We start from the raw sequence: 15,956 nt of genomic DNA on the forward strand, positions 1-15,956 counted from the left end.
TAATTTTAAGAATGATCAGTTATAGTAAGCTCATATGATTGAAAGAAAAAGTTACCTTGATATATTTTGCTACATTACCTGGTATGAACTTTCCATGCTAGACTTGCAGAATCAAGTCCCCATTTACTAGTTATAAATTGTGGTTCTTGTTTCCCCATGAGCAATAGGCTACTTATAGAACAATAATAGTCTTCTATAAAATATGTAGATTCTCCATAGTAGATAATCTTCATGGGATAATGACTCATGTTTATGGCTTAGGAGTGAGTTGAATTCATCAAGCGGCATTTATGCACAGATCAAAAGACATCTTCACTTGATAGTGTACTTTGCAATGCTCACTGTGCTCCACTGTGCCATGTGGAAATATGAACAATATAGGGAGGTGGAATGATTTTCAGGATCGATGATGAATAGTGTGGGGCAAAGGACAAACGTGAAGAGACAGGACATCTAACTAATAGTGAGTATAATAAAGAAAAATTTAAATGTGTGCCAACAGTTTGGTAAATTTCTTGAATTAGGTCACAAGTTCTAGCTCTAAGCTTATAATAGAAGTTTGAAGAAAGTAATAAACATCTCCTTTAGCCTGTATAGTTACAATGGAGCAGATTCACAGGGCAGGGAAATATTTTTGAATAGTGGCTATACTTAGTTATGAAAAAGCTGGCTTCAAGTCTGAGCTTTGTCTTTTCTCATTTCAGAGTGCTGGGGAAAATTATTTTCTAATTAAACACCTAGTCATATAATTACAGGAAACATTGTGTACCACAACAAATTAGTGACTTTGATTTCTTTCCTATTTTAGTTTTTTAGAAGTCCAGTAAGAAGTGATCATCTTTCTCATTGAAAATGAACCTTTATTTTCAAATTACATTTGATAGATGTCAAGGAGATATGACTTAATGGATTCAAGTCATTTTAAGTAACATATCTAGCAGAAACATGTAAATAATGAGTTTCTTTCCCAGATATTTCCCATTTTTATTCAGTCTTACTATTATGTTAACAAAAGTTAGGTTTTCAGGCATAATTATTCTCTACACATCTCCAGGGATCCTGTGTGGTGGAAGGTTCAGGTCAAAGATGAAAAAATATTCTTTTCAGAGTAAACAAATAATACAGTTACAAACAATTCTTTTATAACCTTTAAGCAATGCTGTGTTTCTTAAATTTCTCAAAGAGTGACTCACAAAGGAAGAAAAACTGCAATTATTCTGTCTCCAACAAATGCAAAAATAAATTAGCCATAATTCTTTTTGCTCTACAATAATAATGTGAAAACTTTGAAAAAAAGTATATACTTTCTCAAGGAAGGAGTAATTTCATATATAACGTAAGCATACTTAAACATATTTACAACAAAGTATAAAGAGGCTCTCTGCATAATACATCTGCCGCCAGGTTTCTCAAAGGCCAACATACAATTACTGTTTTATTGCATGCAAAAGGTTTGGAGCACAACTTTTAATTTTTAAAATCCCTCCCCTTTTCTCAATTTAATCAGCAAAGCAAGCATAAACAAAAGTAATATTTATTTGCCATGGAATAAACACAAGTCCTGATGGTAGACCTCACATGTATTGTACCACTACATCTTGTCAAAGGAAACAGTTGCAAAGGAAGAAAGGGGTGATTGGTGAGTCAAATAGATTGATTCAAGATGATACACTGTAAGTTAGGCGTCCAGGAAGTTCCCATCCACTAACTGAAGAGAGCTCTTTAGATTTCTTAACTCTATTTCCAAATGAGAGGCTAGTAACTCCACGGAGACATTTGTGGAGAAGGATGTGTTATAATAAAGAACTGTAATGGAGAAAAGGCACATGTCCTCTCTTGGAAGCTTAACATCTTCCGGAATTGAAATGAATATTCATGAAGTAATTGTAAAAGACTATAAGCATATATAGTAAAATAATAATTTTTGCAGAACCAAAAGAAGGTTATGGGTTTTGAGTAAAGGAAAATGATTGAAGATCATAATTTCTTAAAATGGAAAGAGACAGTTGAGTAGTCAGGGCAGTAGCTGAAGGCATTTTAATAGATGAAGGATTAGTAGACGTCATCTGTCTCTGTTGTGGGGACCTGAGCTTCAAGAAAGCTTATGTCCTTTCTTGTGAATATAGATTGAATGGATTCTTAACACTAAGGTTAGACAGCTTTGCTGAGTTCAGAAAATATAGAATGATAATGAAACACATCAAATACATATCATTATAAAAGTATGTTAATACCAAAATAAATGCATTGCCTTCAATATTTCTTTTTTTCTTAATTAATAAAACTGACAATGTCATACTTGTATAGAATGTACTATGTCAATATATATGTTTTTAAAATGACTTTCTGTAATAGGAGCATTATATGAGGTTCCAGGTTAATAATATTATAATATGGATCCTTACATTTTTATATACAGTTTTTGTGTATGTGTGTGTGTGCAATAGACGGTGAAACCTTTCCAAGACAAATCTGTTGTCATGGCTTCCTTTCCCCATTGCTATTCTCCCCAGTTTATTTCCCTTTTTATTGCCCATTGCTTTTAGAAGGAATAAATATTAATGAGTTCCACAATGTAGTTTGTACTCCTCTGTTAACACTGGAGAGCGTACCTACTCCCTATTGTGTAATCATTAGCAAGACAGTGAACAGCTAGTGCCAGCCACAAACCATTTCTTTTACGTCCTTACATAGCAGGAGTGTGCCTCCGAAAAGAAATGCTATTCATTCTTGAGTGCACATCCCTGAGTGCTGGTTTTAGGATTCCTTCTGGAGCTATCAGTCATCTCCAACAGACTCCACAAAAAAAGTGCTTAAGGGTTACGAAAAGAATACCAAGCGCAGCCACTTCCTCAAGTCATGGTAGGAAACATTTTATGCTCCAACTTTCTCTTATTAATGGGAGGTTCTGTGCTAACAGTTATGAATTTCTTTCCATCTCAAGTAATAGGACTGGTGTGCAATGACATTATGTTGTTGCCTCCAAATTTTATGAAAGATGTGGGGAAATTTACAGATGTACAGCCGAATGACTTCAAACACGACTCAGTGAGCGGTGAGTGTAGATGAGACAATTTCACCTGTGAAAACAAATAGTGACTTCTTTTCATTCCCCTTTGTCCCATGTATTATTGTAAGAACTGCAGAATCAAGGCTTTTCTGGACATATAGTCTTGACCTCCTGCTTTTCAAAGTGGTGATGCTCTTTGTCCATATATAAAAGCCGATAACAGTGTTGGGATTAAAGAAAGATTAACTGAGAAGTGTATAAAAAAATTCAGGTTCTTCACATGCCGGGCTTCTCCAACTCTGTTAGTAAATCTTGAGTGATTTGTATTTGGAGTGGATCATTCATTGTCTTAATTAGAAAATCATTTAAAAAAATGTATCAGCTTTGGGACTCAGCTTTCCACAATCTCAATCACTCCCAATGCTCAGCAACTCAGTTTCAAGAGGTGATTCATTATCATGGTTACCCTCAACCAAGACACAAAATATGTGGTCTTTTCTGACTTACAGTATCATAGCTTTGCTGGGTAACATAAGCAGTTTGCATTTTCATAAAGTATTCAATGGTTCTTGAACTACAAATTGAGGGTATAAGCTTTGGAGACCAATAATTTACCTGACAAATAAGCCCTTGTAATGATTAACATTGATTATCAACTTGACAAGATCCAAAATCACTTTGGGGAGGACTATCTGGGTATGTTTGTTTGTGGTTAGTATGTTGATTAGTTGAGATGTGAAGACCCACCTTAACTCTCGATGTACTATTTCATGGACTAGGGTTCTGTACTGAATAAAGATAGAAGACAAATTGAACATTATCATTCACTACTCTATGCTTCCTGACTGGATAGAATTTGTTCTACAGGCTCACATTTCATCTGCCAGGCCTTCCTAACCATGGTAGCTCTTCCCTCAAACTGTAAGGTAGAATAAACCCTTTCTGTCTTAAATTGTTTCGTAGCATTATTTTATCACAACAATAAAAATATTAACTAATATGGAGCATCTTTCTGAAAGATAGACTGCAATGTAGCACACTCAGAACTGACATGGATAGCTCTAAACTGGCATGTCTGTAGGAATTTCCCGTGTCAGCCTCATGAAGGGTAAGCTTTTAGCTTCAAGTAGAAAAATGCTATAAATCCAATACTATCTGGATTTAAGATTTCTGATGACAAGGATCAAGGCTATTTGTGAAAAATTCTATCTTCAGCATCTCAACTCTTAGTGTAATTGAACAGTTGTTCAAATGTCATCCACTGAGCAAATGAAAGGCAAGTAGACTGCATGTATGTACAAGAGAGTAATACGTAGGAGAGCAGACAAAACCTGAGTTCATGGTCAAACACTTGTTCTAGCCTCTTTCATGGATAAGCATATACACTTCCACAAACAAATATTTAGGGTAGGATTTTAGTTAATATGATCATTACCTTAAATGTTATTACTGCTGTGGAGGAATGGTTTTGCCCTGTAAAGATTAGTTTCTTGTACTTGTTTAATAAAATGCTGATTGGCTAGTAACCAGGCAGAAAGTAAAGGCAAGGGGACCAGGCAGGAAGTAGGGGGCAGGGCAAGGAGAACAGTAGAATTCTGGGAAGAGAAAATATTCAGTCTGCAGTCTTCACTCAGACACAGAGGAAGCCAGATACAGAGCAAGCATGATATGACTGCCTCACTGAAAAAGGTACTAAGCCATGTGGCTAACACAGTGAAGAATTATGGGCCAATATCTCTGATAAGCATAAATACCCAATAAAATACTTGCAAACAAATACTAGCATACATATAAATATCATATAAAGTTGGCTTTTCCTTGTAGATACTGGGATGGTTTGACACACATAAGTTGATAACTTTATGAAGAATAAAATGAATTTAAAGACAAAAATCACATAAGCATTTAAATAGATACAGAAAAGGTCTTTGACATAATCCAACATGCTTTCATGATAAAAGCCCTAGGGGAATGGGATTAGAGGAAACTACCTCATCATAATAAAGGTTACATATGACAAACACAAGAGAAATGTCAAAAAAAAAAAGAAACGTCAACCTAAATGGAGAAAAACTAGAAAGCGTACCATTAAAAGCAGGAGGGGTACAAGGATGTCCACTACACAACTCCTTTTCAATAAAGCACTTAAAGCCCTAAAAAAGTAAGATGATGGAAGGAAATTAAGGGACTCAAATAAGAGAAGAATAATTTATATTATTCTTATTATATGAATCTTATTATATGACTCAGTATTATACACACTATACAAATATCTATCTCAAAAATTCCACCAGAACTGTTTTAGAAATGATCAACACTTTTAAGAGGAGCAGGACACAAAGTCAACTTATATACCAATAACAAAGAAGAGATCACAGAAACACATATATTTACAATAGCTAAAATAAAAAGCAAATGCAAAACTAGGAATTAGGTGTAGCCAAGAAGGTAAAAAACTTATACAATAAAAAACCTTAAATCTCTGAAAGAAGAGACAAGAAAGACACTTGAAGATGGAAAGACTGCCCCACCATGGTCATTGATTGACAAAATTACTGTTGTGAAAATGACCATCCTACGAAAAACAATTTACAGATTCAATATAATGTTAACACCTATAATATTCTTCCCAGTAATAGAAAATTACTCTTTTTGTTGGTGCAATGCATTGTGAAAGTCCTGTGTTTTCACTTTAGGTATCCCCTTTAGTAGTTTTTACCTTTGTCTTTTTTTTTTTTCAGGTGGTTCCATTGGCTTGCTACCATTTGCTATATTATTTCCTCAGCTTTTACGCACTTAGGACTCCCAGAGTAACCATACATTTGAAAGTAAAACTTGCTTAGTAGAGGCCCATTGCTGTGTCTCTTCGGAGAGACTCATTTTCCCAACTCAAGCAGAGCTGTTATGCTGTCAGCTTCCTGAAAGGGAAGCTGGGATTCCCGAAGCACTCAGAGCTATAATCTCATTAGATGATAGAGCAATTTACTATTTCTGTGTCTTGCCCCTTATCTCTTCACTGCTCCTAAGTCACAATAATGCATAACCCACAACCTGCACCATTCCCCACCCTGGAGTAACCGCAGAAAGCATCAGCATAACTTTGCTGGTTCGTTCTGGGAATTCCTTAGTCAAGGAATTCACTTCTGTCCTTAAAAGCATTTGAAATACATTGCATTTTGGGTGCCTAAGTAGTTTCGAAAAGATGATTTTGAGATAATGTAGTCTGTCATCCTGATAAAAATGGAATGGGAGAGCTACTTTTAAGTATGTATATTTAGGAAAAATAAAATGAAATGACAAGAAGAATACAAGGGAAAGTAGAATTAAAAACTAGCCTTTCTTGAGTTCTGTTTCAGGTTCCCTTGAAGTAGCCTTAAGAATGAAAGTTCAAAATACAGTGAAGCTAGCTACTTTAAGTCACAAAAAAGGAATAAAGTTGTTTTAAAATGTTCAAATTCTTTTAAACTAAAAAAATTAAGTAACCAAACCAGTCAAAGTACATTAATGTTGCTTTATCTTTGGATCTAACATGTCTATTCAAACTCAGAGGTACTATTAACTTCTCCCTTATAGGTGACTGGCAGAGTGAATATGGTCTCTTCCTGTGTTAGCTAGTTTTAAAGAGGGAAATCCATTCACATATTTGAGCAGCAATTTTACAGAAGAATTTCAGGCAAATTATATCATGTTACAGTGGGGGCTGTAAGCACACTGAGCACATGGCCTAAGTCAAAGGCAAGGAATCCTTGTTTGCATGTTTAGCTGACTTCTGATCTACTCCAACAGAGTTTTTTCTTTGATTGCATTTTTTTTGAATACTTCTTGAGATCTCATGGGTAGGCCCTTCCTCCCATAAAAAGTCCCAGAAGTCACCTCTGGGTAAAACACTAACCACCTTAATCTAATTCCCAGCAGGTGAGTTCTCATTAGCATTTATCCCACTGACTGAAACCTCTTAACATCCTGGAGATGTTGAGGAAACTGCAGAGGGTGTCAGTCCTTCTCTTCTCTCCAGAGAGCTCACTGGCAAGAAAGATCTGATTCCTTCAGGGTTTTCTCATGTGTTAATTATCCTATAACTATATTGCATTTCATCTATTGTGAAGAATATATTTCAAAAATGTAACGACCATACCTTTTACTTTTGTTTCAATTTGCCATGTTAGTCAAGCACAGAATGGAATATTTAGACAAGTGAAAACATTATGGTAAGTGCTTAATTTCTCTCTGTAAACATGTTTATTACCACACTTTACATACCTGTATGCATGGCTATTATATATAAGATATAATAGCTGCTGTTGAAAGTCTTAGAAAACAGAAATTACTATTTTTTGTAATCTATGCCTATAATAATATTATATTAATGCTCAAAAAATATGAGACCATTAACATGTCATGGGATCACTTGATCCACGCATAGAATCCTATGAGTGAAAGCACACTCTTCTCTGCCACAGTTAAGCATCTCATCAGTGAAGCTGTGAAGTCTTTTCTTCGCTCATATTACTCTGATGCATATTGCTGATGGAAAAGTGATGTAAAACAGTCTCACCCACCTGTTATTTCAAAAGTGGTGGACAAGAAAGGTGTACCCTCTTCTTTCCTTTTTCAAGATAAAGCATTGGCTCAACTGTGCTTATTATTAAAACTGTACATAGCTATGAGCAAAATGAATTTACATTATACTTAAAAAAATGTGATTACTTTATTCTCATTTCTTGATAGAGCATGGGGAAATATGAGTTTATAAACCTTACTCCACAGTCCAGTTCAGCTGTATTTCCCTTCTGATTATTTCTTTTAAGCACCAATCCTTTTAGCTGTTGTACCTCATCATAAAGGTTCACAGTCTGGGCTGTCTTTCTTGGTAGCCTGAGTCTCTCTACTCTTATACATATTTTATTAATGTGCTTCCTATAGAACACTTGTTCAAGTTTTCTATGATATAAATCACCTCAAGTATGATCTACTCTTTCACCCTGTTTTAGTTTTAATAAAACAAACCATGTTTAACCTGCACCCAGTGAAAAAATCCCTAGGTTATTGTACTTAAAATATACTTTTGTTTCCCTTTGAACTCTGGAAGCAATCAATGTGTTCCTAAACAACTGATGATGAGCATCCAAGAAGAATATTTTTTAGCTGCTGTCTAAGATATACATGGGTCACTTCCCCACAGGCACTATCCTGTCATACTGTGATAAGGGTTGATTTTATCCTAGTGTGAACTGTCTGAAATCCTGATTAGGTATGTCAACAAAAATGTTAGATTTCCCCTAGTAATTCTCCTCGGTGTAGATCTGACCAGGCCTTTCCTTTAAAGAGATACAGTCATCTCTTGTTGGATATTGTCGGAGAAACACTGTCAGGATTTTAAGGGTTACATTCTGTTAGCAGCAGCAAATGAATTAACTGGAAATACCCTCCAAAATCATTAGGATACAGCTTTTCATATTGCCTGTAGATGTTGCTACAAGCTTACACAATATTGTAATTATAACTTGACTGTATAATTAGAGCACTATGGTTTATTACACTAAACATATGTGTACATTAATCACATATGTTCCAATTTTCTGCAAACAAAGGCTGACAGCAGTATTTTGTGACATGTGTGGTTTGAAATAGTTATCAATAGTACATATAACAATAAATAAAGTGATAAAAGTGGCCCTGTCCTAATGATAAGATGGACATAAACATTCTATTTCATAATGAGACCTAGCTGTCAAAATAATAAAAAAGTTTATATGAGCTTCATACCACCTGCTTTCTCTGATTATATATGAAGAGGTTTATTTTGAGTCAAATTATTTTGAATTGATGTTAAAAATACCTTGCTACTTGTGAAAATGACATATATAGAACAGTGTGACTCTGTAAAAGTAGCTGTGGAATTTGTTCTTTGAAATAAATATAATATGGATGACATACGAGGTGATTTGTTCATGGTAACACAGTCAAGATTTCTTGAGACTATTGTCTTCAAATTGGGCTTGGTTGTAGAAGCTGGTTTGAGAGATCTCTTTATAAATAAGATTTGGTCTTTTAGTATTTATTGCAGGAGAACAGGCTGTGAACAATCTTCACAGGGTCTAATTGTCCTCCATTCACTCGTGTTTGTAATCTGTATTTGTCACCCCTGGGATGCTGGTACACTGGATGTGTTTCTATTGAGAAATGTCAACAACTCCTAAAGGAAATTCACATATATGTTTTGAGGAAGGAAAGGAAAGAAAGGAATATAAGCTGTTTTTGCCCTACACAATGCACACACACACACACGTACATGATGCACACATCAAAACAAAACAAAAAATACAACTTCTACCTGCTAAGAGACTTATTAATATTCCTAGTATATAAAGGGATACACATTCCTAAGGTACTCATGCCGTACATACCAATCATAAATATTCATTTTAGGTGAAGTCATTATTTCCGTATCTACTGACCTTTCTTTGGCATTTGCTTTATTCTAACAGATACATCTTAATAATGATATTCTTTTTGTGTTCCTGTCTCTCTGTTTTACTTTTGGTTCTTTTCAGTGGTTTAGAAGAGGTATGAGGGACTCTGACAAAAATGATTCAAAACATAAACAGTTATAGTTCAGAATTCTCAAGATCTTTTGAAAGTAATAACCTACACGACATAATTGACATTCAGAAAGTAAAATCTGATCTACCTCGAGCAATGAAATTATACTACTCTGAAAAGCTTACTGTAATAAATCTACCTAAAAGTCTTAAGAATGCAGCCATTAAAGTGGTCAAGAAAATATTAATGTACTAACATTTGTGTTTTATGCTAGTTCCTTATAACCTCAGGCTACATGAGTAGTAAAATCTATCCTAAGGCTATACTGCTAAATGAGCTGACATGCTGGGTCAAATTAGTGGATGCAGAACAATTCAATTTTGGAAGTTGCAAATGCAAAACATCAGTGCTTATCTTTGGTCACTGACATGGCATCATTTGCTCGGGCAGTGGAGCCAGTCTTGGTTTTAAAAGCTTTCATTTGTCTTCCTGCCCTTGCTCCCCCACCCTTTTTTGATTATTATTGTTCAGCATTTCTCCCTGAATATTCTCCTTTCTCTTTTCTCTTATCAACTAGTTTTTTTTTAAATTCCCCAACCTACAAGCTTCCTAGGAAGTTCTATTCTCCGTTGTCAAACGTAATCTGTGTGTGCATTGTTCTGACTTTGCTTTAGTGTTGTGCCTTCATACACAGTATTCCCCATGCCTCCTACAGACATCTACAGCTCCTGCCCTTACCCTCTTTTCTCTAAGTAGTCTGTCAGGCATCATTCTGCGCCAGTGCTATTCCCATTAGATTTTCGGAATCATGGTTGTGCTGGTCCTCATAGCGTATTATTGTTTTGTGTACCATTATGATGAGCTTAAGAATTTTATGATAAGAAATATATGTCAATATGTTACCCTATTATAAAAGTCTTTGGATCTCTGGTAATATTCAGTTTGCTGATACTCAACAAATACATGTTGAAATAATTAGTCTTGGGGGTTTTGCTGGTATGCAGACAAATAACTGCTTGCAGAACTATTTAAAAGTACTTAGTATAAACTTGGTCTAATAACATGGTGATCTTGTAGCCAGGGTCATTTTGAATTCACTTGCTCTTTTGCACACTTGTCTATTTAGTCCCCAAACCAAGATTTAAATATAATAAAAACGAGGGGTGAGACCTATACTTATCTCTGAGTATAGGTACAAATACTTGGAATGTAGTTAGACTTATTTTGGTTTAAGTAAATGGCCCCTGGAGATTCTCCTCCAATATCCATGACTTCACTACGCTCAAGTATTTGGAAGGTTTCTAGTGTCAGGCATGGCAACTCCTGTATCCAAGGCACAAGGATCATAGAGAGGAGGAGGTGGGAAGACTGGAAGAGTCAGAGAAACAGCGAGCTTACTGTGATATTTTGTCTCCAGAAAAATCAGAGAAACCACACCTGTGAAGTCTCATCAATTTGGCTGCCTAAACAAAACCTGGAACATGGATTGTACCATTAGTCATGCTTATATAGATGGAGGATATCTCATGGAGATTCTACTTTAGATACAAAACTATAGGAAACTAAAGAATGTCAAAATCAGGAAAAGTAGTCTTCCCCAAGTAAGAGTCCCCATACTGGCTATCTAGTACCAAGGGGCCAGCTGTGAAATACACATCTAAGTAAATAAGACTGAAGAGATCTTATTTATATATTTAGGAAATAAATAATAACCTATCAATCTGTATAATATAGTATATATAATAAATTATAAATAATAAATTGCATATAATATATATTTATCAAAATAGCAATAATAGAAAACCAAATATACATAAAAATGTCAATATCATGATAAATTAGTTTTCAATTCCAGTTTTTAAAAAAGCTAATTGTGCAATTACTATCCTTTCTTCTCATTTTATATATTTGTACTATATGCATATAAAATACAAGACAAAATTTTAGTTTTATAAACTAATTACTCTTTCTAAATTTCAATGCCAGAGACTTTTGTTTTTTTTTTTTTTAAGAGATCTATAAACGAAATCAATCCTGACCACAGACAGAATTGTATTAAGTTTCTTACCAACCATCAAGTAGGTCACTCCTTATCTGGCTAGGACTCTAGTCACAGTGTACACAGTAGGGGGCTCTTCCTGTCCCCCCGAGGCCCTTTTACATTTTTTAAGGACAACCACCTGATCACTCTTCAAGAGCAAGTCATTTTAGGGGAGAATCACATACCTTCTTTGCCCTTTTGTGTGTCTAAGTGGGAGAGCTGGTTGTCGTTGGTTTGTGCGCAGTATACTTCCCGGGTCTGGATGCCACCTCCACAGAGGGCGGTCTGATTGGCACGCCTCTTGTCCTGCTGACTGAGCAAAGGGTCCACGTGACACTCTGTCCACTCTGCAGTTCTCCAGCCATACCTAGATGAAGAGAATTCAAGAGTGGCGGCCACGTTAAGGCAGAAAAAACGCTTCTCAACTCTTTTCAGATTTTTTTGTAAAACTTAAACTCAAAAGCATGTCTTCTGGATGCAGTACAGACTCTCAGTCTGACACAGATTCAGTTTCAGTAGCTTCCTTGTCCTCAGTTGGGCCCCGTTAGAGAAATGGAATGCAGAGTGTGCCTGTTTTAATTGCAACTACTAGAAGTTACTTATCAATATTTTATGAAATAAGAACACAATGTTGAAAACATGAAATTTCATGTGCAATTAAACTGAACTCAAGCTTGCCCTTTCTCAGTGCTGATCAACGAAGGCAGGCTGAGTCTGAGCACGCCAAACACTCTAAGTGAGGACGAGCCCAAACACTTGCTTTTGCGTTTAATAAAATGCATGAAAATTGCTTATTCATATTGGAGCAAAATTATAATTGCATGCTAGATTTAAAAATATAACAGAGCAATTCAGAGCTTTCTCATTTCTGTCAAGAGTCAGAAGTTTCTCGTGCACATGCTCTGTAAGAGCCCAGCATTCCCGATGAATGCCAGCGAATGATGAGAAGCGCTGACTATGCTGCCAGGAAGGTGCATAAAGGATGATCCCTGATTCTCAGAGCTCCAATCAAGATTAGGATTTGAAAGCACTGTTGGGGCTGTCAGCCTGACTCTCCTTAGAAGGAGATAGGGAAGCATTTCCCCATGTCACCAGCAATGGGAAGTGATGGCTTTTCTCCACGTCCAGGAAAGCAGATACTTTAAAAGCCCTGAGGAAATGGCTCCAGAAGCACTCTGGCAGTCTAACCATGATGCTTCCCCGTGGATCAGATTAATAGCTAACACAGATGTAAGTGGATGTGCTCATCTCAATCAGACAAAGAGGTTAAAGGTGCCCTTGGTTGTCTGTTCTGGGTGCTTGACTCTGTCAAGGGTGAGCAATTTGCAAGTGAAGTTGAGATTCCTTCCCGTTTTCATTTTTATAAGTAGGAGTTTGGGGATGCACAGTTGTGGTATTGTGCCATCAAGGAATAGCAATAAACCTTGTAAATAAAAGAAGAGCATTTCTAGATACATGGATAATTGATAGGGTAGAGGAAAGTAAAACAGAAGAACTAATTTCCTATGGGAGTTAGAAAACATGAAAAAAAATACCTAGAATGGCATTCCAGTTTAGGTCATGCTAAGGAGTCCTGTGACAGAAACAAAATTTCAATACTATAAATAGTTAACTTATTCCAAGAAAATGGAGAAGATAAAGAGAACCAACGATATTTGCTTGTTTTATTAATGGTACTTGAAAATTTGAGAAGACTAAAAAAGAAAGCCCCATGGTTAGAAAAAAGCAGAAGAAACTGTGGGGAGAGACAATGTCCAGAAGTCTGGGCAGTATCCCTGGGTTCCTGTAATGGAGAAGGGTCCTGGAGAGCACAAGAACTGGATCTCTCTGTCCCTTCTACAGGAAGATTGTGGATGATTGCAAACCACTATAGATGGCCTCATGTAAACCATCGCCATTTTTGTTATAATGCCTCATATACTAATAGCACTAATTTGTGTCCTTGCTGGTTTATGAGTTTCAAACTATATCTATGTCCATCGGAAGTGTAGACAGTCCAGAGATGCTCCCAGTGGAGTGAGTGCACTAAAATTCTCTAAGTTTCCTTATAAGTATTCCATATTCAGATAAACTAGAAATATTGTTAATATTACTCAGTGTAATGCCTCGGAATTAGTATTTTTAAGAAAAAATACTGGTATACTGGAAAATATTTCAGAACTAGTTTTATTTCACCTGAGGTCAGTGAACATCTCTTAGGCACTTAATGTGTATTTGGCCCCATAATATATGTTGGTGATGAAATAAAAAAAATGAACAAAAATCTCCACCTCCCAACACCTGAAAACTCCTTTAATTTTGTTGTAGTTCTTTACTCTTTCTAATTAAAATTGTTACACGCATTACTTATTACCACCTAACTCTTTACTCGTGGTGCTGACTTATTGCAACAAAGACATGTAGCCTGTTCAATGTAGTTTCCTCAGTATGAGCCATCTACTAAAATAATTCACCAACCAATATGATTGAATAAACTGAAAGAATTGCTGTTAAAAGTCTAGCCTTTATGAAGATTTGGAAATGAAGTTATTAGTTATATTTTCATTCTGTAGAATAAGCACACCTTTAATGGATAAAATTTGTAATGAGCTATTCTAGTGTTCTGCTTAAAACAACCATTTCTATACTGTTGAATCTAAAAAAGTGTTTTAAGTTAGACTATAGATATAGCAAGTTTCAAATATTTGCGACATCGGAGAGCTGAAAGGTCATGGCATTTGAGGACACCCCAGTCTTTCTTTACTCACGTAGCACAGAGGACAGCTCCATCCCCCTGAGACAAACAGGGTTCTTTCTCCTCAAGTTCTGGACATTCCTTTTCAGTTCCAATTGGAAACTGCCTGATAGTCCTTGTCCTTACACGAGTGCCTGCGGGGGATGTGACGTCGTGGCATGTTTTTGAACATGGGCTCCATTCCGACCACTCGGACACCTGGCACTCTTTGGTGATCACACAGGACTGGAAGGTCATGGGCAGTTTCTCTTGCTGGCAGAAGCTGGAACAAAGCATTGATATTTTCACCTCGTACTCACAGGCAGTTACAAACTTAGTCTTCTACACTCCCAATCCAAATAGCTTGGGCAGTTTAATTTCTAAGATAACATACAGTTGACAGTTTTACTGAAAATACACAAACATTTGCAAAGTGTAGTGGAAAAACAAGCTGAACATTAATAGTTGCTCTGCCTCCTTTCTGGAGAGTTGTTAAGCCGCTCCCAAGAAATAGAAATAAAGGGAGTCAGAGAAACTGACCAAAGCTGAGTTCATCACATTGATTGTTATTCATTCTAGGTTTAGTTTAATTTAGAAAAGGAGAAATGTGAAACTATTAATATTTGTTAAGTTCCATTCTATTTTACTGATTGAAATAAGCCTGACTGCTTAGCTTCAGTATTTTTGGAATAGAAAACATAATTTCATATGCACCTTAGCATAATTTGATTTCAGTCATGACTTATAGTTAACATATGCTTATCCAAATATATCAACCTTTCTAATTTATACATTTTTAACTTTCATTTTTTATGTGGCCATGTATAACTCTGTGAGTGCATGGTGTGTGCAGAGTTCATTAGAGAGTGGCTGACTCTCAGAAACTGGAGAGAGATGGCTGTGAGTTCCCTGATATGAATGCTGAGAAGCGAACATGGTTCCTTCGGAGGAGCAGCAAGTATTTTTAATCACTGAGCCATGTCTCCAGCGTATCTAATTAACATGACTACTTGTGAATATCATGATTAAATACACAATAAATATTTTAAAAATATTTATCTATTTGCTACACATTTTAAAGATATACTCTAAAGATATCTCTAATACTTATCTTACCAATAAAATATTTGAGTTCAAATTCTTATCCTTTTAATTCTCCTTGAAACTGAGGCATGGGGATTCAAAACTGTAGTGTCAACAAATCAAGCAAAAGATTATGCATGTCAACAGCAAGGGTCCAAGTAGCTTGAGTTTTCCTGGAATTGTACTCTGAGGTGGACCCTTGTTCAGATTCAGTAACCAATACTGTGCAGTGACAGAGGCAGCCCTTTGTGATCACAGTTATCCACCCTGGTGGAGAAGTCACTCATCAGTCCATCTCATTCAGGTCCCATATTCATTTTTTCTAATTACCCGCAGAGGGAGCCAGGTCCATTCTACTCCAACGACTTACATCCTGTTGCCTTAATCCCACCACTATTCATATTTTTGAGAACAGTATTCCCACGATATAATTAGAGCTGAAAACATCAAAATCAATTCATTGAACTTGGAAAGTCTGAGCATAAAATCATATGAGAATGCCTAAATGGAGTTCTGTTGAGTTCGTTCTATTTCCCAACACCAGAGCAAAGTCCTCGTGTGCTCAA

The 15,956-nt window shown here is 36.0% G+C and overlaps 1 protein-coding gene across 1 annotated transcript in view; it reads right to left on the reverse strand.

Moving 5' to 3' along the window:
* The window catches only part of Thsd7a (thrombospondin type 1 domain containing 7A), a 411,960-nt gene that overhangs the window by 166,628 nt on the left and 229,376 nt on the right, over positions 1 to 15,956 (reverse strand). Inside the window, exons 3-4 of the mRNA XM_048448971.3 lie at positions 14,342 to 14,590; positions 11,780 to 11,961 (exon numbers count right to left, since the gene is read on the reverse strand). Of these exons, the coding sequence (XP_048304928.3) occupies positions 11,780 to 11,961; positions 14,342 to 14,590 (431 nt within the window). The remainder of the gene's footprint in view (positions 1 to 11,779; positions 11,962 to 14,341; positions 14,591 to 15,956) is intronic.

Source organism: Myodes glareolus, chromosome 25, assembly GCF_982192425.1.
Source record: "Myodes glareolus chromosome 25, mMyoGla1.1, whole genome shotgun sequence".
NCBI classification, from domain to species: domain Eukaryota; kingdom Metazoa; phylum Chordata; class Mammalia; order Rodentia; family Cricetidae; genus Myodes; species Myodes glareolus.